Here is a 24460-nt window from a genome sequence, read left to right on the forward strand (position 1 = left end):
TCTGTGTGAGTCCCCACAGCATTACTCACACTCATCTATGATACTTATGTGTATTACCTGATCTATTTGTTACTCACTTCTGTATCTGGGGCTGCGTAATCTGTGGTGCCTTATAAATAAATAAATAGTAATAAAATAATAATTCATGGATATTAAAGAGATCATGAACATCCAATCCACTGGCTGGAACATGTTTACTTTGTTCCTGACGAGCTCCCAGTGACATCATTACTCCGGCAGCAGAGGCCACTCATTGGGGTAAATTTACTATGCGTCAGTTCTGTAGAACGGCCAATTCTTGTCCCATTGTAGTCATTTTCTTCAAATGGCAATTATATTAAAGACAAAACCCGATGGGCTCTGTCTTTAATAAAAGTGCAGTTTTAAAAAATTACTTTAAAGCGCTGGGAATCGGAACCACTGCATAGAAAATATAACCCATTGATTCTGAATGGCCACATGAGATTACTGACATGTGATCTTCTGGCCACTCCAATAGCTAATTTGAATGCTTAGGTTATAATGCCATGCAGGAATCACTGTACAAGCCGGAGAGGGAAGAAAGCCTTTCTGTATTACTTACTAACTATATATTGCATTTAAGATTTTTTTCAGGCTGTACCATTAATTTGTAATTTTTATAAAGCGCATGTCAGGCACACTTAATAATAATAAATAATACAAGTAAATTCATGTTTAAATGTACAAACCATATGCTTCCACATTTTGACCACAACCACCACTGGTTTTAACATGTGACCAAGCGTAAACTTAGCTGCTTGTGACAAGGTAGCACAGATTCTATAGTCTAGTTCAAAAGCGAAAGCCACACCCCATCAGTCTCAACCACAGATATCCCATAATTTATCAGATACTCACACCCCCCCCCCCCCCCCTCCGCACTCTCTCTACTGCAGGCACCTCATTATGGAGAATTTCTCAAAATAACCAATATTGTTGTAAGTTGGATCTACAGCTTCCCATTAATTACTAGGTGCCCGTGACATAAAACTAGCTTGGTGTATTTCGAACACTAACGGATAAGTCCACATCTCTGGGGGGTTTTTATCAGTTAAACATTCACAATAGACACTAGGGTGATATCTACTAAAGGTTTATTTGTATAAGCCTCTTATTTTTGTGATTTACATGGCAACTTGCAATTAGCCATATATAAGATACTCAAATTGCTATGAAAATTATTACTTTTTCAAACCTCAAACCAAAAATCGCCATAAACCTCAAAATCACAAAAATTGCAATGAAAATAATTCCACTGGTTTCAGGCACTCAAGATTGCCTGAGAATAATTGAGGTGAATACAATTTGCCATTTGACATTTATTTCAATGGATGCAGAAAGCCCATTGAAATGCATTGAGAAAGGTTCCATTAAAGAAATAAATACTACAAGTTCCAGCAAGCAATGACAGCCATTGGCCACTTGGATATGCCAGTACTTATGAAACTAAAATTGTCAACATGACAGCGGCTGTCAGGATACGTTAGGTCTTGTGGCACTACAGGCGCCAGCATGCCCTGTCAGCCAGGACCAGCTGAAACTTTTAGCTCCACATTAGTATCTATTTCTTAAAAGGAGCAAGAAAAAAAAAGGAAAAACCCTAACATGTAATAAGTACTACTTTTTACAGAGCCCTAAAGCTAATAACATTATATTTAATGGGGCTGGAGTCAGTATCCACTCAGCCAAATACAATTGACTAGCATGAGAACATCGCTTGAGATTTGCTGAGCTTCACTCATTTATTTCAATCAGATTACTGTGCCCACAGAAAGCATAGCCCATTCAAATGAATGAAAAAGACGACAGTATTCCTCCAGTTTCAAATCAACCACGATTGCCTGATTTGGAAATAAATCCCCATTGAGTAGATTTAAGAGTTTCTACAGTTAATTCATTATTTCATTACGGCAATTTTGAAACAGAAAAACAAAATTTCCCTTTACTAGATTCCCGCTAAAGGTTTAGTATGCAAATGTAACCACTATGCTAAACCCTATCCTATAATCTAATAATTTCCTAGCGCTTTTCCTGCAGATGCTTCACCTTTGTGTGGGCTGGGTTTCCGCAGTCCTCTATCTACGCTGGCCTAGAACCACCGTGATATCTGGACGAAATTAGTGGTTTAGACCAAGCAGCACTAAAACCTATTTGCGCTACTCATCTCAACCAGTTTCGCCAGGTTTTTCACATGCTGGTAAGGCATTCTCCTCTGGCCCACTTGAAGATGGAAAGTCTGTAGAGAATATATCTAACAAACTTAGATATATGGGAGATCCGGGGGAGAAGTCATGTGACATGGGGTAAGAGGAGGGCGTGGTGACATTGCCACATCACCATAGCCCCGCCCCCACTATAAAATGCTGAAATTCACAGCATTGAATGGAGGGGCGGAAATTATTGACACGATTAAGCCCCACCCACTTCATTCACTGCCGTGAATTTCGGCAAATGTGGGAGCTTTGCCTAATCTTCCGGGAGAGTAGGCAAGTATGGCCTATATAGGGTCTATAAACTGCTTATGGTGGACCACATACTATACCATTTTTAACCTTTACCAGAGTTAACTTAATAAACTAAAATAACGACACAGAGACTTGAATTGGCGTTTGAAAGGTCAGGAATTTATTAGAAGCGAACTTGCTGGGGAAAAAATTGGTGGCCAACCTAAACAGACCAATCAGCATCCAGGCCACACCTACCAGTTGTAAATTCCGTCCAAACTAATTTGGACCCGACTAGGCGTAAAACTTCCCCATTTGACATATTAGCTGAGGCCCGCCCGCATAAGAGGAGCCCCTTAACCCCGAAGGACTATTCTGACTAATTGCCCAATCCCTTTAAGAGGAGAGTGCCTACTACGCCTTCAATGTAACAAAATGGCCGCTGATTGGGCTGCTTACCGCCACTTATAAACACAAGAACCAGTACCAATACCACAAATAGGGGATGGGTGGGTGGGTAACAAATCTATCCGGCAAGACAAAGTCACATCCTTTTCCTATATGTTATAAGCCTCTTCTGGAAAAACTAACCCCTCCCCTTCCGGCTCTACTGATTGGATAACTCAGGTTTCTACCACCACCCAGATAAGTTAACTCCTGGTATGCCTGTACTTTTTCCTCTGCCTGCCTCCTCAGCGTTTATATCACCTCGGTCTCATTCAATCCCTCTGTTGTATTAAACCGCTTATGGTGGACCACATACTATACCATTTTTAACCTTTACCAGAGTTAACTTAACAAACTAAAATAACAACACAGAGACTTGAATTGGCGTTTGAAAGGTCAGGAATTTATTAGAAACGAACCTGCTGGGGAAAAATTGGTGGCCAACCTAAACAGACCAATCGGCATCCAGGCCACACCTACCAGTTGTAAATTCCGTCCAAACTAATTTGGACCCGACTAGGCGTAAAATGCCAAACTCCCTCATTTGACATATTAGCTGAGGCCCGCCCGCCTAAGTAGAGCCCCTTAACCCCAAAGGGCTATTCTGACTAATTGCCCAATCCCTTTAAGAGGAGAGTGCCTACTACGCCTTCAATGTAACAAAATGGCCACTGATTGGGCTGCTTACCGCCACAGCTAAGGTTCCCCACCAGGAACCGCACCCCGCCACCAACTGACCTCTCATAGCCAAACAAGAAAACCAAATATCTGCTCTATAAAGTATGCCATACCCAAATCAGACAAATGTACACCATCGGGCTTATAGTACTGCGTCAACACCGCTCTTATGGAAGGATAACTAATGCAGCCACCACCTACTTCCTGAAAGATCTTCCGAACCGCCCTATTTACGTTCCCACGAGCTTTCTCAATCTGAGCTGGTTTATCCGCCCCTCTCCAATTGCGCCTAGGGATAATATCGGACCATATAAGGTGAACTGTTGGCCAATGTAACTTAAAGGCCTCGACATCAGATCTAATCTGTTCGATGAGCTCTAAACTGGACCACTTACCCAGGTCATTCCCCCAAGGTGAATAATAAGTTCTGAAGGGTCTCTGTGTCTTTTAGTATATTCAACAAAGCTGCCCAACGCATACCCCTAACACCTATCCATCTTATTGACTCTGCCCGGGGAAATTTGCTCAAATCATGAGCAGGGCCGCTCTTACCGGCCCAAAAAACAAATGAATGGCCGACCAGCCAAATACTCCTCCCATCCTGACATACACCTGCAACATGGAGTAACAATGCATGTAAATTCAATGGCAAAAAGTAACATAATTAATACGGAAAACAAAAAATTGCCACATTCGTGCATGACGCAGGGTGACCCATGCGGAGGTAAAACCGGAAACCCCGGGGTGCCACCGCCAATCAGGCCCCCGGAGAAAAGAAATGGCAAAACCCTCCGCGCTCCCTTTCAACATGGTAAGCAACGCAACGTCATGGGTCAGCCTTACTACATCGCACCGTCTAAGCCTAGAGCGCCACAGCTGGCCTAACATACCGCTTAAAACACTTAGACCTCCATCTACCCAAAGCCATAATGCTCTGCCTAGAAACACCTTCTTCTGCCGCTATCGTAGCTGCCCCTATCCTAAAGGAATGCGTCCCATAGTCCGCTGCACTCAAACCAAGCTTAACCACGTAACTTTTGAATACTGCTGAAAATTGAAACTTCGTAAGGGGAGAACCATCACTATGTCTAAGCCAATTACCACCAAGAGCAGGAGACATATCCCTGTACAATCTTGTCAATTCTACTGGACAAACCGCTATATCCTGGTTCCGCTGCAAAGTGATCCACTTCCCTCTACCCAACGAGTCAGTCTTTGATCTATGAATTTTACAAGCAATACTCTCATCCTGAACCACAACATTTCTGGAAAGCAAGCCCGAATCAACAGCCGTCCTAGATGAGGCAACCAACTCCCCTATTCTAAAAGCCCCGAAAAAAGCCATAACATACGCCAGCCAAAACAAGGCTACCTCAAACTCATCCGTCGCCACCACCGTGATAACATTCACCAAGTTCACTAACATTCTCTTATCAATAGGTCTACTTTTATCTACTAATGGGGGGGGAAATTCTAGCCCAACCTCTTAAAACCTTACGCACCAATTCCTGCTTGGTAACATCCCGACTACCTGTAATCTGCAGAAAAAAACGAAATACCAGCCAAAGCGGACACTATATGTTTTGGATCTACCCGCCTGAAAACAATGCCACACAAACGCGAGCATGCGCTGTCGCCCCGTCTTACCTCGAGCCTCATCAGATCCACAAAAACCCTCCCAGGACGACCAAGCTTCCCAATATTTCTTTAACGTCCCAGGTGCAACCGAACGCCTAGCAAGATCCTCTACGCCGGCCTTATAATCTGCCAGACAAAATCGGGCCATGAAACACCAGACACATTCGCATGCGGAGCTAACAAACGAAACTTATTCCAGTCAAACCTAGACAAAGCATCCGCAATCCCGTTATCTACCCCAGGCACATGCCTTGCCCTGAAAGTGATGTTGAGAGTCAGACACCTAAAAACCAAATGTCTCAATAGCCTTAGAGCTGGCAGGGAGGTGGCCCTCTGATTATTAATAGCATGGACTACCCCCAAATTGTCGCACCAGAAAGATATACTCCTATTATGCAGACAAACTCCCCACAACTCGATAGCTACAATGATGGGGAACAACTCCAACAGCAAGAGATTCCTCGTGAGACCCTCCTGACGCCAAGTATCTGGTCAAGCTGCTGCACACCACTTCCCGTCCAGGTAAGCCCCAAACCCGGAAGACCCAGCAGCATCTGTAAACAATTACAACTCCACGCTATTGGCGCCAGGCAGGGACCACAAACAAACTCCATTAAAACTCTCTAAGAACAAACGCCACATAGCCAAATCATCCCTAATCTCTTTGGACATTCTCACAAAATGCTTTGCCTTTGTAACCCCAACCGTAGCCATCTCCAGCTTCCGACAAAACACCCTCCCCATGGGAATGACTCTACAGGCGAAATTAAAAAGACCAAGCAGTGACTGCACCTGTCTCAACTGCACTTTACACTCACTCTGAACTGTATCATTTACTCCCCTCAGCTTAGCCACCTTCTCTGCTGGAAGCCTACAACAACCCGCCACCGTGTCAATCTCAATACCTAGGTATGACAACCTCACAGTCGGGCCTTCTGACTTGTCCGCTGCCACCGGAACTCCCATCACCCTAAACAACGCCTGAGCAGAAAACAACAAGTACTGACATACTGTTGTACCCACTGGACTAATAAACAGAAAGTTATCAAGGTAGTGGGCCACACTCTGATGCCCCGAACCGGCCACCACAGACCAGTGGAGAAAAGTGCTAAAACATTCAAAAAACGCATATGACACTGAACATCCCATAGGTAGACATTTATCCACGTAATACCCATCTGACAACCGAAAGCCCATGTACCGAAATGAAGAAGGATGCAGGGGCAACAACCTAAACGCAAATTCAATGTCCAATTTTGCTAACAGCGCCCCCGCGCCACATCCCTGAACCAATGCCAATGCATCCTCAAACGACTGGTAACCAACCGAACATTCAGACTCCGCAATCGCATCATTCACAGATGTACCCTGTGGGCGAGATAAATGTTGGATTAGCCGAAACTTCCCCACCTCCTTCTTTGGCACCACCCCCACCGGGGAAAGAACTAAATCCTGCAATGGGGGAACTGAAAAGGGGCCACACATTCTTCCCAAGGACACCTCCTTACACACTTTCTCGTGCACTACCATCGGCAATTCCGTAGCCGATTTCAAATTCCGGGGCGTCCCAGTCTGCACCACACCTGTCACTGGCAATATGAACCCAACATTGAAACCATTCCATAAAAACTCAGCAGCCCCCTTATCAGGGTACCAACCCAGCCATTTCCCAAGCTCAACCAAAACAATGGGCGACGTCGCCTTACCAAGCCGCACCTTCAGTGGCGGGTCTATCGGTAGCGGCAGGACCGCTCCTCCTGGGGCACTCTCTCCTTGGGTGACCCCCACTGCATGCCGAACATACATGCCTGAATCTGCAGGCCGCACCTCTCTCACATTGGCCCCCATTGAAAGCGAAACACTTCCCTCGAAAGGGCTGACCAAACCACACCGGGGGCTGCCTCTTTCTTGCCACACCCACGTCATTACCAGCCATCCTCGGCTGTGTCACATCCAACCACACCTCCACATCCTTACACCCGAAATCCATCAATGACATTCCATCCTGCTTCCTTCGGAAGGCCTCATCGTACCGCCTCCACATAATACCCCTGGATCGGGTAAACATTCCTTGTATTAAGTAAATGTACTTAATCACGTTCATGTGCTTAGCTGGCCTGGTTTCAAAATAACATGCAGCAAAAACTAGGAAGCCCTCCAACCAACTCTGAAAGTTCCTGTATGCTTCCTCTCCCACGCCAGAACGTGAACTTAAGCCATCCTTAGCCCTCTTTGTGATGGCAAACATGTCCACAAACCGACCAGCGCGTATCTTACTGCGCATACTGCTCCTGATATCACGGAGGACCGCTGTATTAGCACATCGCACAACATCGCCTCCCGAGGTACCACTGTCCTCCCGAGGCTCTCCGCCTCCAACCTCCGCCCTACGGCGGGAACTATGCAATTTCCTCTTCAGGAGCCTCACCAACTTTGCGTCTGCACTCTCAGACCTGGCCGGAAACCTCACTCTCCGAGGCTGAAGAACTGAAATCGGAGCTAGAACCAGACCCCCCGCTGGCATGCTCACCGATTACACGGCCACCTCCTTCCACACTACATGACGGGCCCACCGTGGCCAATGATGCGGCTTCCGCAGAAGAAGCACGTCCAGATCTCCAACCCGATCTCACACGCCCCGGCAAACCTGCAGACGGGGGAACAGAAGAAGAACCCTCCGGCCTGGGACCCCCGGTTCCCCGGTTCCCATGCTCATCGGCAGTGCCATACTCTGATGTCTAAAACTCTGGCTAGATGCCATTACAGCACCTGTCTGCCGACTCCATGTACTTGGCGTCGCCGTGCAGGGAACAACCCGAGGGCCCGCCGGGGAGGACGCTGGACCCTGCCCCGAAACCGGCCCCCCAGTCATCAACCGCACGTCGATATGCCCTAACAGCACTGACGGTGAGAAAACGGGAACCCGAGGACCCTCCGACCCTGCTGCCCCGAGGGTGACGGCCCCTGTGGAAGAAGCACTTGAGGTTACAACATTTCCCGGAAAGCCGGGACCAGAGAAATACGGCCCATAAGCCGATGGAGGGGGAAAATAAGTCGGGGAGAATCCCCAAGGTGGGTATGAGAAAGGAAAAGGAAAAACCGGAAACCCTTGGCCTTGTGGCCCCCTGTCCGAACTAACCCCTTGCCACTGTAAGGGGGACTGATGGAACCCTGTATCCGGCACCTGACCTGGCCCATATCTCATTGCCCATGGAGGATAAAACCCAGCCCCAGGGGGGGCAGACATCGCTGTGGGCCCTACAGCGGCCTCGGGGTTGCACCTAGGGGGAAAAGACGTGTGACCCCCCGGATATGAAATGCCCGACCCCGATGAACAAACTGTAGTGAAACTCTGTGTAGCAGAAACTGCCGCACCTGTATGAGGAACATGTAAGGGAAAAGAAATGGGACTAGGGTACCGAGGAAAAGGGGGGGGAATGCAGGGAAAGAAATCCCAGGAGGAAACGATGCCCCAGGGGGAGCAGAGGGAGGGAAAGTAGGGAGGTGAAACTGCCGTGACTGGGATGGAGGAGAAAGGGAAACATGAACGGGGCTGGCTGTGAGAGGAGGGGGGGGAAGGCGGGTAGGGACACTCGCTGCTGGAGAGGGGGGACAGACCAGGGAACTTGCTGTGATTGCCTGGGGAAAAGCTGCAGCCGGAGATAGCTGACAGTCAGAAGATTTGTGGGAAGGAGGGGGTTCTGACACCTCAATAGACCCCTCTTGTGAAACGGCAGAGCCTGCAGCATTTCCCCCTCCACCCAATGGACCACCGGGTCCCTGGCGGGGGGAGGATCAACAGAGACCTCCAATGCATTGGTGACAGTGGGAGGACCGGCGGGCGCTCCGGGAGCGCCCGCTACTAAGATGGCCACCGAAACCTCCGCACCGGACTGCGCATGCACGGCCGGGCGCACGCGTCCGTGTCCGCGCGCTCGCTGCTGCGCATGCGCAGATGCTTTTTTCGCCGCCGCCGCCGCGGCAGAAGGACCCTGCCTACCAGGTACCAAGGAGGGGGAGGGATTGGAAACCTCTTGCGGCGAGTCCCGAAGCTGGGCTCACCGCTTAGAAAGGGGGGCAGAGGGAATGGCAGCCTCGACCAGGCGGTGGGGGGGGACTCGGACACGCTTGGCCCGGAGCATGGTGGAGCACAGGAACAGGGAGGGAGGTAGGGAAGAAAGGTAAAATGGCACTAAGGGGACCCAGGGAAAGAAACTAAGGACAAGGAAGGAATAGGTAAGGGGCCAGGGACAAAACCAGAGCAAACTAGATTAAAATAAGGGAAAGAAAACACAGGCACAGAATGACAAGGCACACTAGAATAAACAGCTATAAAATACAGCAAAACACAGCATATAACAGTATCAAAACAGTCTAAACAGTAAGGCACAGTATGATGCAGTGTAAAAACAGGTCCTTTATAGCAATACTCACCAGGACAGCAGAGCAGATACTCACTCTAACAAATCTATCCGGCAAGAGGAAGTCACATCCTTTTCCTATATGTTATAAGCCTCTTCTAGAAAAACTAACCCCTCCCCTTCCGGCTCTACTGATTGGATAACTCAGGTTTCTACCACCACCCAGATAAGTTAACTCCTGGTATGCCTGTACTTTTTCCTCTGCCTGCCTCCTCAGCGTTTATATCACCTCGGTCTCATTCAATCCCTCTGTTGTATTTTTGCACATTTAAGACATTTAAGACACACTTCTCCTTTAGCTGCCCTCCTTCTTTCCACTGATCACTATTTCTCCACTTTTTCCCTTACTGTTTGTTTCAGAAACACATAGTTACAGTTATTTACCTCAATCTACATTTCTTATTTTAATTGATAAGAAGATTTTTAGTCTGCATTGCATACTGTTCTGTAACTTTATAGATAAGGGTGGAAAAATAAGAGCCTTAACCTCCACTGAGCCATTAGGAAGCAAAGCTGTGGAGATAAAATCAAAAGCATTTTCTTCCTTAAATATCATCACACCAAATATATGTAGCATTTATCATTTATACAGCTGTCCCAAAACCATTATTGTCTTGCTTGTCATTTCGCCATTGTGTTTTTTATCTACAATGCGCTGCTAACATTACCACCTAAATGTTTCCTTTATTATGATCATAAAGCATCAGTGCCTCTTAACAAGTTGTAGAGGGCTTGCAATAAAATGAAAGCACTCACCACTATAGCTCCTTGTTTGCCCTCTTAACCATTTATGTGATGAAATAAGGTATGTTTATTTGCTTTTAACATTTTGCAGTGGAAGGTTTCTACAGCAGGGCAGAATATTGTTTTAGTGAGCAAAAATAACACACAGCAGCTGTATAAAGATCTGGAAACACAGCATTGCAGTTGTTTGACTACAAATCCCATCATCCTTAGCTTACACTTGAGTAATTAAATACATGTACAACAATGAATGTGACCATTTCTTTATTTACTAACCCATTAACAAAAAAATCAGTGAAGAATTACATACTGTTGAGAAGTGAGAAAACTGCATTCCAAAACGACCTAAGTACATCTTTGTCAGTGATTTGATAAAAGCTAAATTCTATGTATAGCTGCCTCTACTGATAATGATAACAATATCACCAACATTGGTGATCCAATTTTAAAAGATTTCTTGAAACATTAACAAATATATACTTAACAAAACTCATACAATGGCAGAAATTGAAGGAGAACTCCACCCATGGAAGTTTTTTCCTTCAAATCACAACAGACCCTCAGTATTTGTCATTCTAATCCCTATATAATGTGCGTATAAAACAATTTAATCTATTGTTTTACCCAAAGAAAGCCCTATCTATCCTGTGTAAAGAAAAAAAAAATAACAGAAAATTCATTTGTGCGGAATGCAAAAAAATCTGAACGTTATTTCTATTTAAATCAACACATCGTAAAATTTTAAATTTGGTCTGGTAACGAAGGGGCAAAAACCCTGCAGTCTCAAAGTGGTCATTCAAATAATTGGCAAAGCTAGCTATGTAGTGATTTCACAAAATTGATTTCTCATGTTGTCAGTAAGTATGAGTATGTTTATCATCATGAGCTGATTCTAACAAACTTATTTTAAAATAAAAAATCTAAAAAAATCTATAAAATCATAATACTTATTTACAAATTTAAACGTGTGCGTCAGCAGATCTGATTGCTAGTTATAATATACAAAACAGGCAAAAGGAAAGGGCTGTATAAATATACCAGCTATCTAGAGCTTAATACATATTTAAAGAACTTAATAAATGGCAGAATGTACTTTAGGATTGGCTAAATTCATAACTTTTAATAACAAAAAATCTAAATACATTAAAAGACAACAACAATAAAATCTGAAGGGTTTTTATTGTTACGAATAACTGTTTGGATTTTATTGTTGTCTATTAATGTACTTCGACTTTTTTTAATTAAAATGAATTAAATTCTATGAGTAAGAACATTTCGCTATTTTTTCTGGGTTTTTTTTTAGATTTATTAGGCAATCTGTAGAGGCACTGTCATGTGTTGAGGGTAAGGCTATGTACACACTGCAGAATTTTCTGACCAATGTTTTGTCTACACCGATTGTACCTACGACTGAAGATCCGATCAGTCGGTTGATTCATGCGCACACACTATACATAACGAATTTTGCAAGACCAAGCGTCCGGCCAGCGATTTTTGACAGGCATAATGTCGGCTAAAAAGACTGTGATTCCGTACACACTGAAATGATATATGGGCTCCTGAAGAAATTTAAATAAAGGGCTGAACATCACCAGCAAAAAACTCCCACAAACTCAGATTCAGGAAAAGGAAATAGGTCATTGCCATTCATTCTATAACACATCTTTGTGTACAGTGTACGTTTGTTTGCAACTGTACATTAACAATTTATTTTAATATAATAGATACTGTTGTATACACTTGCATACAGCAACACAAACATGTTGTATGGAGCATGTAAAACGGGTTTACTATTGCTTCTCCAATAAAAGCATATTATTCCCATATGACGTTCGGATACCGCACAACATGGGAGAGGAAGAAGCATCTTAAATTTACATACACACGCCCAGAAAGGAGTCGCTGTTTATGAAACTATCAGCAGTTGGTCGTGGAATCAGTTGAATCATGTAGGATCGGAGGGCGGTTAGAATGAGTTTCTAAAACAGGACAAGCAATCAAATGAAACGACAATCGGTAATTTGGGACAACTCTCATTCACGGTGTAAGTATACACACTAATGATCTGGCCAAACGGTCATTTATCGGGTGATTGGCCCGATAATTGGTTGAAAAACCTGTAGTGTGCATCTAGCCTAAGGGCAATTATGCCTAATTGTAAAATTGTTCTTTTAGAGCCTGGCTTTATCTTATATAGTTTTAGCTCTAGCACTTAGCGCCTGATCTTTTCTTTCTTTGTTATATCTTTAGGTATTATATGCAACCTGTATTTTAGATTTTTTGGTGCTTTAAAATAGTAGTATAAAATGTTTCATTAGATTTGCAGAACTTATTCACTTTATCCCTGATAATGTTTAATTTTTTTGTTTTGTATTTTGGATGTTTTTCTCTGTGTCCCTTCTTGTACTGTATATATGGGATAATGGACTCTCTACTGTAAGTTATATAGATAAAAGAAGTCACAGTTAAGAGTGACCTTATAAAGATACACGGCTGTAGGTTGAGTGCTTTCATACAGGTCACAGAAATCTAAGGTGAATTCTAATATCCGTAATGATTTACAGCAAGATGGTGCCTTATTCTTTATAACACACAAGTTTTCCTGATGAACACTGAAGTGATGGCATCATACCACATTGATTATGCATATATTATTAACAGGAATATATTCATATAATGACATCACTTGTGTATTGTATATGGGTAATTGCATAGTTGATTGATCAAATCGATGTGTCAGAAGTTCAGGAATAAAAAATAAATTTGCGACTTGACCCTGATTTGGATAAAATGCAAGCAGATAAATAATACCTCCCATTAGTTAAAACCAATCACTTTTAAGCAAACAATAAGGAGTCAACTTCAGTTCAATAGCTTGTCTTAAGCTAGGTACACACTACACTGTTTTTGTCCTATAATCGGCTCAATCAGCCGACATACGACCGCTCGTTCAAAAGTCGGGTCAGTCTATGTAGTGACACGATGGTCGAAAGTCTGCCCAAATGGACGATTGTCGTCTCATTTGGTTAGTCGTACCATTAAATATTTTCGTTCCAATCTCGTTTCTGTTGTGTAGTGTGTATAAACTTCCGACCGATCCACAACAGTTAGTACGAAATTACAGTCATTGCTCACGACAACATAGCTGTAAAAAGTCGCTAACGGGACGGCTGCTCTTCCCTTTATCGTCTAAAACAAGGCTAGTGTGTATGCAGTCCATGGACCGAGCGATCGGACCATCAATCGCATGTAAAATCGATCGGCATAAAAAGTTGGTGGAAAATTCTGTAGTGTGTACCCAGCTTTACATGTATTCCATACCCTGTACATTAAAGTCACCCTTACTTTGAAACAGCTTTTTTTTCCCTGAAATAAATACTGCAGTAGGTGAGTTACAGTATATTGGAATATACTCTATTCTTACAGCGTCAGAAAATTGTCTGTCTTATAAAAAAAATAACAACTGTTTTTCACTGAAATAAATAGGACAGTAGTTGTGGTTACAGATTATTGTAATATGTTTTATCCTTATTATGACAGAAAATCTTATGTCTAATAAATACTTGTTTTGTATTGAAATACATATCCTACTAGGTGCGGTTGATATTATTTTAATATACTTTATAACAACTGCACCTAAAAATTAAATCTTAAAAATTCTTTTTTCCGTCAAATAAATATTGCAAATGTATACAAAAGCACATTTGTGAAATTTTAAAAACAGAAGTCATGCAAGTTTAAAAAGGAAAGCTTGAAAAACATTGCTAAAACCCTCCCTAGCTCCAATTAGTCAGGCCACAGAAAAAGAGCTAGACAAGAACGTCCCATTGGAAAAGCAGTTTTATTTTACAAATACATTTTTAGATTTATGAAAATTGTGATTTTGACAAATCAAATTTGGACAGATTCACTCATTTCTATTGCATAGCACCAATTATCGTGTTCTGTATCTAAATGCAATTCTCATAATAATAAGCTACCGGTATATAAAATATATACCCAAATGCTCTCATCTTCATTGACATATATTTATTGCCAGAAATTCTGTACTGCACATCTACATGCAAGATGAAAACCAATGCTTTTATTTATCCAGGCCTCAGTCAATATTCACTCAGATAAAAGCTGGAAAGCTTTACGTAATAAGATGGGTACTGCGGTAATGTTAATAGACTGGTAGCAACTTTTGTTTCACTGTTCTGCAAGTTGGGTGAGGTGGAAGGATATTTAAAACAATAATGTTGAAAGTTACTCTATGAAGAATGTGGTCAGGCAAAACATATGGAAAATCTAAGTGAAACAGAAAACAGAATACAACCCTTGAGAGGCTCAGTCAGACAAACAGACTACCAGTTGGGCAACCATGCTTAATGCTGCACAAATTGAGATACATTGTAAATATTGTGCCAATGTATTTTTCTGCAGTTTGCTGTACATTGTGTTTAAAAGTTGGAAATTGTGTTTAAATGTTGCCATCTATGGTGTATTTTTGTAATGTTCTCTATTAAGTATAGATCTGCAGAAAATTATGTTACTGTGTCCTCCCATAAGAAAATAAAAGATACTGGGAAATCACAAATTCCCCATTCTTTTCTGCCGTTTTAAATTGAATATGATATACTTACCTTATGGAATACATGACCACTATTATTAATAATTCGGCAAAATCTTTTACAAAAACCTGGGAACCTTTGGCGTCGCATAACAATATCCACCTACCTTCCATGTCTTAAACTTTTATCCTTCATACTGTATTTTGTTTGTATTTTGCTCTTTACCTTTCCCTCCCCCTTGAGCTTCTTCCTGTTATTTACAACTACCTTTCCCTCTCCCCCTAAAATAATATAAACCCTGGCTGATAATCTTAATACGTCTACTATTTGTTAGTGAATATTTTAACAAAATCGGTTTGTTATTCTTTTGAGATAAATGTTCATGTTTCAGACAATTCACATGTCTATTTCATGATCTCTGAATTATTTTGCTATGTTTATCTCTGTTATTATGGATCTCTTGATATATTTTACTTCTGTTCAATTGTTTTTGTAAGATTGTACAGGCTTGCAATAAATAAAGTTAATAAAAGAAAAAGAAAATACAGAATGCATGAACTAAGACTCAACGAGCCTTTTCAAAACTTCTTCAGTTAAAAAAAAAAAGTCCCACTTACTAGATTCCTCAGATGAATCCCCAGCACCCAGGCAACCAAGAAAGGGGCCAGGTTTATGATACTGATCTTTCATCTTGCTCTACTATTAGTTTAGGCATATTTGCCTAATTTCAATCTCCTTTCTCAGAGATTTGAAACAAAGAGGTGGGCGCAGTTTGATGACACTATTCATATCAACAAATGGACAGGTCAATGACACTAATTTTGTCATCATGCCCCTGAATACTGAGAATTTCATTGGATGAAAGCAAGACGCGATTTGTGTTATCGCAGCCCGTTCTGCCCCACCTTGCAGGCAATTAAGTGCCCTTGCAGGAGAACTGCCTGCTCTTTCATGAGTCCAGGAGGACTTACTCAACATCTTCTCATAGTAGGCAACTATGAGTTTAGACAAAAACAAAAAGAAGGTGGGGAGGGCTAGTTGTCTGTCAAACAGGCCAATAATAAAAAGTGTAAGTAATATAATACAGTATACAGTCACATCACAGAGGTAACCCAGATGTTACAATCTATTGATTTATTAAGTAATACCATAAACTTTTATACAAAAAATGGATATTAATATGCCAGATAAAAACAAACATAAAAATCAGTCATTCAAGTATCAGGACAAATAATATAGATCCTTATATAGACTATAAGGCATCATTTTATAGCAATGACACCATTCTCCTTAGGAACATACCATCCTAGGAAGACCAAAATGTAATTTACAGAGCACTTCAGAGGGGTTGGGTACGTATAAGCGATAGTCACATCACTGACAGAGTAAATTCCTACAAAATAATGCTGATCATAATAAACACGATAAAAAGGAAATGCAGACTTAACTTATAAAAGACACAGTAGATCCCCGACATGTCGGGTATACGACTGGTATATTTTGCGATTGAAAGAAATGACGGGACTTGGTATTGACGTCACTCATGAGAGCGACAGTAAAATTTCCGAACTTAAAGCCGCAATGCCATGGGACTTGTCACATTTACAATCTAATAAGAATCTAATTACAATCCATTTACAATCCAATAACCCTCTACCTAACCCTAACCCCTAACCCTAACTCTAACCTTTAATATTAGATTGTAAATGCGGCGAGTGATGGTATTGGCGCTTTAAATTGGGAAATGTGACTGTCGTGCAGATCAGTGACGTAAATAGCAAGTGCCGTCATTTCCTCCAATTGCTAAATATATCAGTCGTGTATCGGTCATGTTGGGGATCTACTGTGTCTTTTTTAAGTTAAGTCTGCATCTCCTTTTTATCGTGTTTATTACAATCTGCATTACTTTGCACGAATTTACTCTGTTGGTGATGTGACTATCGCTAATGTGACTATCACCACTTTAGAGATATTGCAGTTCCAGAGATGGAGTAATAATCATCGGCCACTAATTATTAAACGTCACTTTAGGAACAGATGTGTCCTATCGCTCTGACAAAAGATATAGTTATCAGCAGGATACATTCATTAATATAGGCGGCTCACCAAGCATCTGAACGCGTGGGTCGAGTCTCTTGTTATGTATGTCTGTATACTGGATATTAAATAACTGTGTATAAATCCAAGGGATCCATAAACTGCAATGGTTTGTGTCCCAACTGAAAGTAGCCTTAACCTGATGCGTTTCTCTGCTACTACAGTATTCAACAGAGATCTAGTTAAATTAGTGCCAATAAGGCTCTTTTTCTGCTATATAGTGTTGAACTATGAGTTTAGGACTGTTCTGTTGCGTTTGACATCGAACAACTAAACTGAAAAATAAATTCATACAAAAATGTATTCTACTCTTCAATCTTTCTACTGTAGCTCTGCCAAAAATGAATCTGTTAATTTTGTAAAAACTTTTCAAAAAATAAAATGTAATGGAGCAGTCCCTGCTGCTTCCGCTACACGCATCTAAAGCACCATTCACAGCTCTAACAATGACTAAAAGACTCCTGATGTAGGACTAAAAGCTGAAACAAAGGATAGCATGTTGTTATTTCTTTACGTAGAAATTACATTACTGGAATGCACAGATTTGTACAAAACATTTATATTAATTAAGATATTGTGAACCTTTTAATTATCCTCTACACTGCACAGGGCCATGTAATATAAAGGATCTTCAACCTCCTATGTAGCGTGTGAGTACAGTGATGTAACAGACGTCCTACAGATTTAATTAAGGAAATAATATATTAGTGAACGTAGTATAATAACGATTTTGAGATAGATTGGTGGTTTTAGCTTTATTTATGACAATAAATTACTGGGAGCCTTAATTTATCCATCTTCATGGGTCCTATGCCTAACTTATACTAATGAACAGAACAGCAATGGACAAATGAATGATTGTGTATATTTTTGCTGTAATCCTATTTATTGTTACAATACATTGCTATTCTAGCCAATAAAAAAAAGTATAAAATGATACATATGTTAAATATGATTTTGATCCTGCCTCTTGAGTAGTCCTTTATGCATAATGTATATAGGCAGAGCTAAAGCACTAAAATAATATATTTTGTATTTGCAGCCACCATACCTTAAGCTTTGCTCACTCTTATTGCTTGATATGATACTTGTCTTGATACTTTAAGTCTCCAGAAACGGCTTATTTATTGATCAAAATGGCAACCACATCAGCAGTTTTGTAAAAAGTAGGTTTAATGTCAGTAACATCAGAATCCAGATTCTGTACTGGTAGTGAAAGGTGGGTGGCATTAAATATTGAGCATACAAAAGCAAACAAGAAATATGTCACAGTTAAAAGAGGAACAGTTTTCCGTAAACTTCTCTTCAGATTTCTTAGTCTCGCTGAAGTCAGCTTAAAACAAATATATTTTACAGTGTTGATTCTGGAGGCAGAATTGTCAAGTAGTCAACTATTGAATTTTATGTGTGTAAAACTAAAATGTTTGGAAGGATACAATTCCCAGAAACATCTTTACATGGTCTGGTTTATTTCTCACCCTATATTTCTTTAAAACAAAATAAAATTGTCTATTGTTGTCTCTACCCTAACGTCAACAATGTACAATACTTAATATAGTGTCAGTAGAAATGGTCTTTTTTATTGTCTGCATGTTCACTTGTTCAGAGAGAGTAGATGTATTCATGTCAACGTATTTTTTTTCAATAATTATTAGGAAATTAAGAAAAATTCATGTTATTAATTGGAAGTAATTTTCATTAGACAAATGTGTATTTATTCAAACACTTTGCATGTGGTAGTTTCATTCATAATTTTATTTGTAGGTATCCTTTTATTGTTGGGATTTGTTTTCAACAATTATATGGTTTTATTACTGGGCCCTCATTCCTAATTCCAAACATGCCTAATTACTTACGCATGTTGAAATTAAAAACTTAATAGGTGCCGTGAATTGAATTAAAATAAAAAACAAATGTATTTACTTACCACATAGGCATTTTCCAGATCCAGAGAGATCCCCAATCGTTATAATGGTTCCACAACATTCTGCTCTCTTACTTCCTGATTCAAACAGGCCAAGCGGCAAGAATGGAGATCACAGTGGTATGGAGCAGCTATAGACATTTGGGACTTCAGCGGATCATGCAAACGGCATATCTAACATAAGTATAGTTTTGTTTTTATTTCAGAGGGACATTCTTATTTCATAGAGGTATTCCAAATTATACCCTCCTTCTGTTGTGCACAGGAAAATAAATGTGAATATACTGTCTGGTTTTAGGTTCTATCTTTCGGCAAATACATTTTTTAAAGCTGGGTACACACTACAGAATTTTCCACCAAGATTTTATGCCGATCAATTTTACATGTGATCGGTCCGATCGCTCAGTCCATGGATTGCATACACACTATCCTGTTTTAGATGATAAGGGAAGATCGGACGTCCTTTTAGTGACTTTTTATAGCCATGTTGTCGTGAGCAATGATTGCAATTTTGTACACACTGAAGCAACATTTGCGGGGCATGTAACATTATACCAAAGACCTTAGCATAAAGGGGCAGAGCTTTCACTATAGTTAACACCCAAAGCAGCATAAAAAGAGAAGGCTACACTATCTCTTCATTCATTCCTATTTGTAAACCTACAATGGATAGAGTAGAAGAAGAACAATCAACTGCACTTTTCCTGCTTGCTGTGGCAAGAAGACTGCAGGTACGGAACCAAAGAGAAAAAAGGAGAAAGAGAAGATTTTTTTGGAGCAAAGATTGGTTCAAGAGGACAATACAATTTTTTTCACTTTTTTTTACCTGCAATAAAACTGTTGCATCAACACTGTGTGATTTATTCTGGGCATTTTGCAACTGTTAGTTAATAAAGGTTAATATGACTTTATAAGTTGAATAGTTTATAAAGGTTAAAGTTTATAAAGGGTAAATATGAATAGATTCACAACATAGATGCAAAGGGTAATAACACACGTGCTTTACACAAGTGTATTAGTCTGCAACCAGACAGGTGCAATACACATCTATACAAAACACAAGTCAGTGATATGCGGATACTGCACCACGTGGGACTGGTACAGGAATCACAAATTTACATACATGCCCCCCAGGTCAAGGAAGTATCGGGAGGGTTGTCGTGGATCGGTCGGAAGTTTATACACACTACACAGCAGAAAGGAAATTGGAATGAAAATATTAAACGGTACGACCAACCAAATGAGGCGAGAATCGTCCATTTGGGCAGACTTCGACCACCGTGTCACTACACACACTGACCCGACTTTTGAACGAGCGGTCGTATGTCGGCTGATTCAGCCGATTATTGGACAAAAACCATGTAGTGTGTACCCAGCTTATGGGAGTATCAGTTGCTTATACACAGCTGGCAGCCTTTAGTGGTCCTCGGAGGGCACTTCTACTCTGTCCCACTTTCCTCCCATGTAAACACGTCTGATAAGAAAGTAAAGTCATTCTATTTGCACTATGGAAAGGCAGATCCTATCAGAAAATACAAAGAAAGAACAATGGTGGTGCTTCCAATAGGTTGTTTAACTGCTGATTGCAGAAGGCACTGTCACAGAATGTACGGAAGCCTTTCTGTATACATTTTTTACATAAATATATTATTTTATGACTATTGGATAGTTCATAAAGGAAAACTGTAAAATGTGCCTTTAACTTATTGAACGCCACACTTTTTTTTAGGTTTTTAATTATTTGGGTGTGGAGTTACTCTTTATGGTCTATACTATTAAGTCTCCTGTCGCATTGTTTTATATGCATAAATTGTGCTGTTTTTTTTATTATATCATAATTTTGTAATATTATATACAAATGTGGCATTTCAGAACATATGCCATTCAATACAACTACTGAGAACTGCATTGGTTTCTCAGTCCAGTGTTTTGCAATTCAGATATCAGCACTTAAGTGCGCTGTGTATGCGATGTGGATTGTGGTCACACTAGGCTGACCACATGCATAGCACACAAAGAATAGTTTTCAAAATTTGATCCTGATACCAGCTCACCCCTACATTCACATAAAAGTGCTCAAATTTCCACTGTGCTGGGAACTACGCAACTACGGAACTACTTCCTGGCTGTGGATATTATAGCATGGTAGTAAGTGAATGGTGGTCATACACTGCATTGCAATTAATTATCCTGATTCCTGCTCTATCCTAAGTGCACTATGCTTTCCTCCCAACTGTCCCGATTTAGACATAACCTTTGCAGTGTGTGCATGTTGTACCGACTTAAAATAAGACAGTGTTAGTAGTACAATATGTGAACAAGCCCTCAGTGGATTAATAATTTATTGATTTTCCTTGAATTCACACATTTGGTGCTTAAGTTATTGGGAATAGATTACCATATTTGTGTTGCTGTGTTTTACTGTATTTCTGTAGTAAACAAAGTTCCTGTGACAGACATGCCACTCTTTTCGGTTTCAAAGTGATTCAAATTGATAGGAGCCTTCAATTACATCATCAAAAGCAATTCTGGGAATCCCCAGTGTACATTGGTCTTCCTCTCTTATCAACTCCTAGTTCAACATGCAAAGCTTCTGGGTTGTAACTAATCTCTAAGGAGATCTCAGCATTAAATTAGAAATAGAGATTTTATACACTGGCTGAACCTCACCTGCTCAATTAATTTCAGCATGTTTGACATATTGATTGTCTCAAATATAAACCTCTGTACATCCAGAGGAGGTGGTTGACCCCACTGCTCTCTACGTGGTTATAGTTAGCTTCAATTTTGCAGCTATTTTACTATAATATTTATGCAATGTGAGCAATAGATTTCAGTATCAATTTAAAATTTCACTCAACAAACTTTGTTCCACCAAGGTGCATCACACATTGATTCTGTGTATGTATGTATGTATATATTTATATATATATATGTATCATTGTTTTTCAAACATAAAGGAGGATATGCAAATTCTTTTGCTAAGAGACTAACAGGCGGCATTACAGTGAACCAGGAGACAAAGGTCGGACATCGATTAAACACTGTGGGGCTCACATAGCGTTGGACCCATTACGTCCAAGCGTTCACAAGATAAGACGCATCCATGAAAAAGCACAATTAAGTACATATGCTCATGGTGCAAAATACAAGTAAGGCTGAGTACACACTACAGAAAATTTCTCCCAATGCGATATAGTTAACGATTTTACCTATGACTGAATAAAAGTCCCGATGAGCATGTCGATTCTTTTGAACACACTAAACACATTTTACATGATTTAATTTCTGATCTGCGCTCTTCATCTGTCATAACCATCTGCTGAAAAGGTTGTGACTCTGCTCTATGGACACTGTTGGTCATGAGTGCATACACACTACAGGATGGAAACAACATCGTTCCGTCACTGAACGAGAATTTTAGTTTGGTTTAAAAATCGAATCAAATGATACGATGAGCTTTGGAACGATAATCATTCATTGTTGGAGCGTACACACTAATGCGATATTAGGTCGACCAGTCATTTATCGTGTGATTGGCCCCATAATCGTCTGAAAAACCTGTAGTGTGCACAAAAGCAGATAAATTACTGAAGACGTCATCGTTCAACTAATATAAATCTTCTCATGGATTCGTCCACGATGTCCATGGATAGCTCCTCCAATGGATATGTGGAGAAAACAAACATAGACTCTGAAATTTAGTGCAGTAAATTGCAACGCATTAAAAAGGTCCACCAACAAATGTGCAATTATTGTGAAGAAAAAGGTGAAAATTCCAGTTAGAAAGATGTTATCCTCCACACCTCCAATGTTAATGCTGGATAATCCCCTCTTGTGCTAGTACTTACTAGACGTATGCAGGGCTGGATCAAGGGAAGGGAGGCCCCTGGGCTAAGGGTACTGTGAGGACCCCCCCAATGAGGAACCCCTGTGAGTTTACCTCCTTCTGTTGTTCCACTCCCTGTAGCAATTACATGGCGCAGTAATCTCCTTACTGTGGAGATCTCGTGAGTGTGAGACTATAACTCATAGTCTCACTGTCACTCGATCTCCTCGATAAGGAGATTACTGTGCGCCGCGTAAGTCCTACAGTGACATCAGGCAGCTAACAGCATAACATTTGCTGTTAGCTGCCTGCCATTCTCCTTGAACAGTGACAGCCGGAGCCGGGGGCAGGGACACCCATGACCTGGTAAATGCCCGTGAGCCCCCCAGCTGCCCTAGGCCCCTGGGCTGTAGCCCCTTTAGCCCTATTGTTAATCCGGCTCTGGACGTATGTCTTTAATTTGTCATGTAGCGTAGCTTGTAGTATGTCTCATAAATTCTCCTTGAATACATTCTCATGGATGCATAGCACGAAAGGTAAAACATACAAAAAAAGGAAAGACACAAGACATACGCCTCCTAACAGGTGTATATGCATATGGGTCCAGGTCCTCCTCAATTGCAGTTACTGTATTTTGCCTACACTTGCCCGCCCGTTTTTACTATCTTTTTTTATATAAAGCGCCAACAACATTACCCAGCACAGTACATCGATGATGATTCATGATCATTGCCTGACACAAATTAATTACAATAATAATAAACAGAAGGTGAAGATGGCCCCGCCAAAATGAGCTTACAATCTAAGAGGTGTGGGGAACACATGATACAGAAGGTAGCGGAACAACAACTGGTGGGGAAAGTGGAAATTGCGAGTGGCTATTGTTAACAGTCAGTTGGCAAATGGCATATCTGTGCAGCTACCGATGGAACGATGAGACACAGCAGACACATGAAACATGAACCAGTCACTGCAGAAATCCAAATACAAAACACTGCTGGCAACAATCGCAGCCATCCATCACAACTGAGCACTCTTTTGTGTTGTAAAGGAGGCTTTTGCTTTTGTGTTAAGCAGGCACTGTAGTGGTTGTCTGTCAGTTTGGATATCTGGTGTTTTTCTGTAGCATTGTGCTCACTCCTGGAAAAGGAGTCAGCACAGTTGTTCCCCATGTTCATAGGCAGCTGGTGGTTTATGAGCCTGGCTCTTATTTGGGAATGCCAAACATTGCATATGATATTAAAACAAAATTCATATTTGCAGTAACTCATTTTTCTAACCAGCTATTCAGTTTTCTAACCAGCTTTTATTTTATAACTGACTTCTATGGATTTATTTACTATTAGCATTTTAATTGTTATTCCAAAAATTCAAAGAACATTTCAGCTTTGATGCATCCTCTCTTTACACAATTCAGAGGCTGCATTTACTCACTACATGTAAGTTACACTGAGCTGAGCCAATGCACAACTGGCACTGAGGAGACATTACTCCTGTGCAAAAGGAGAAATACATGCAGAGCTAGACCAGCACCTTCAAGTCTCTGTGGCTCTTCTAATTTTAGTCCCAGTCTTGAGAATTTTCCATTTAATGATTGGAACCAGTAGAAGACAACCACAGCCAAAAACTGAAACTGCCATTTCTGGGTGCCAAATACAATAAAG

The 24460-nt window shown here is 41.0% G+C and overlaps 2 protein-coding genes across 3 annotated transcripts in view; one reads left to right on the top strand and one right to left on the bottom strand.

Moving 5' to 3' along the window:
* Nucleotides 1-24460, top strand: part of BNC2 (basonuclin zinc finger protein 2) — a 453763-nt gene that overhangs the window by 14297 nt on the left and 415006 nt on the right. The window lies entirely within an intron of this gene.
* Nucleotides 5189-7743, bottom strand: LOC142107921 (uncharacterized). Its single transcript, XM_075191588.1, has 2 exons — nt 7674-7743; nt 5189-7641 (listed from the first exon to the last, which is right to left on the bottom strand). Exon 2 carries the CDS (start codon nt 7152-7154, stop codon nt 5793-5795), a length of 1362 nt encoding a protein of 453 aa, XP_075047689.1. The 5' UTR covers nt 7155-7641; nt 7674-7743; the 3' UTR covers nt 5189-5792.

This window comes from Mixophyes fleayi, chromosome 1 (genome assembly GCF_038048845.1).
Source record: "Mixophyes fleayi isolate aMixFle1 chromosome 1, aMixFle1.hap1, whole genome shotgun sequence".
Lineage (NCBI taxonomy): Eukaryota > Metazoa > Chordata > Amphibia > Anura > Limnodynastidae > Mixophyes > Mixophyes fleayi.

Excerpts from the sequence above, each read along its gene's own strand:
- LOC142107921 (XM_075191588.1), bottom strand. The coding sequence starts at position 7,154 with ATGACGTGGGTGTGGCAAGAAAGAGGCAGCCCCCGGTGTGGTTTGGTC.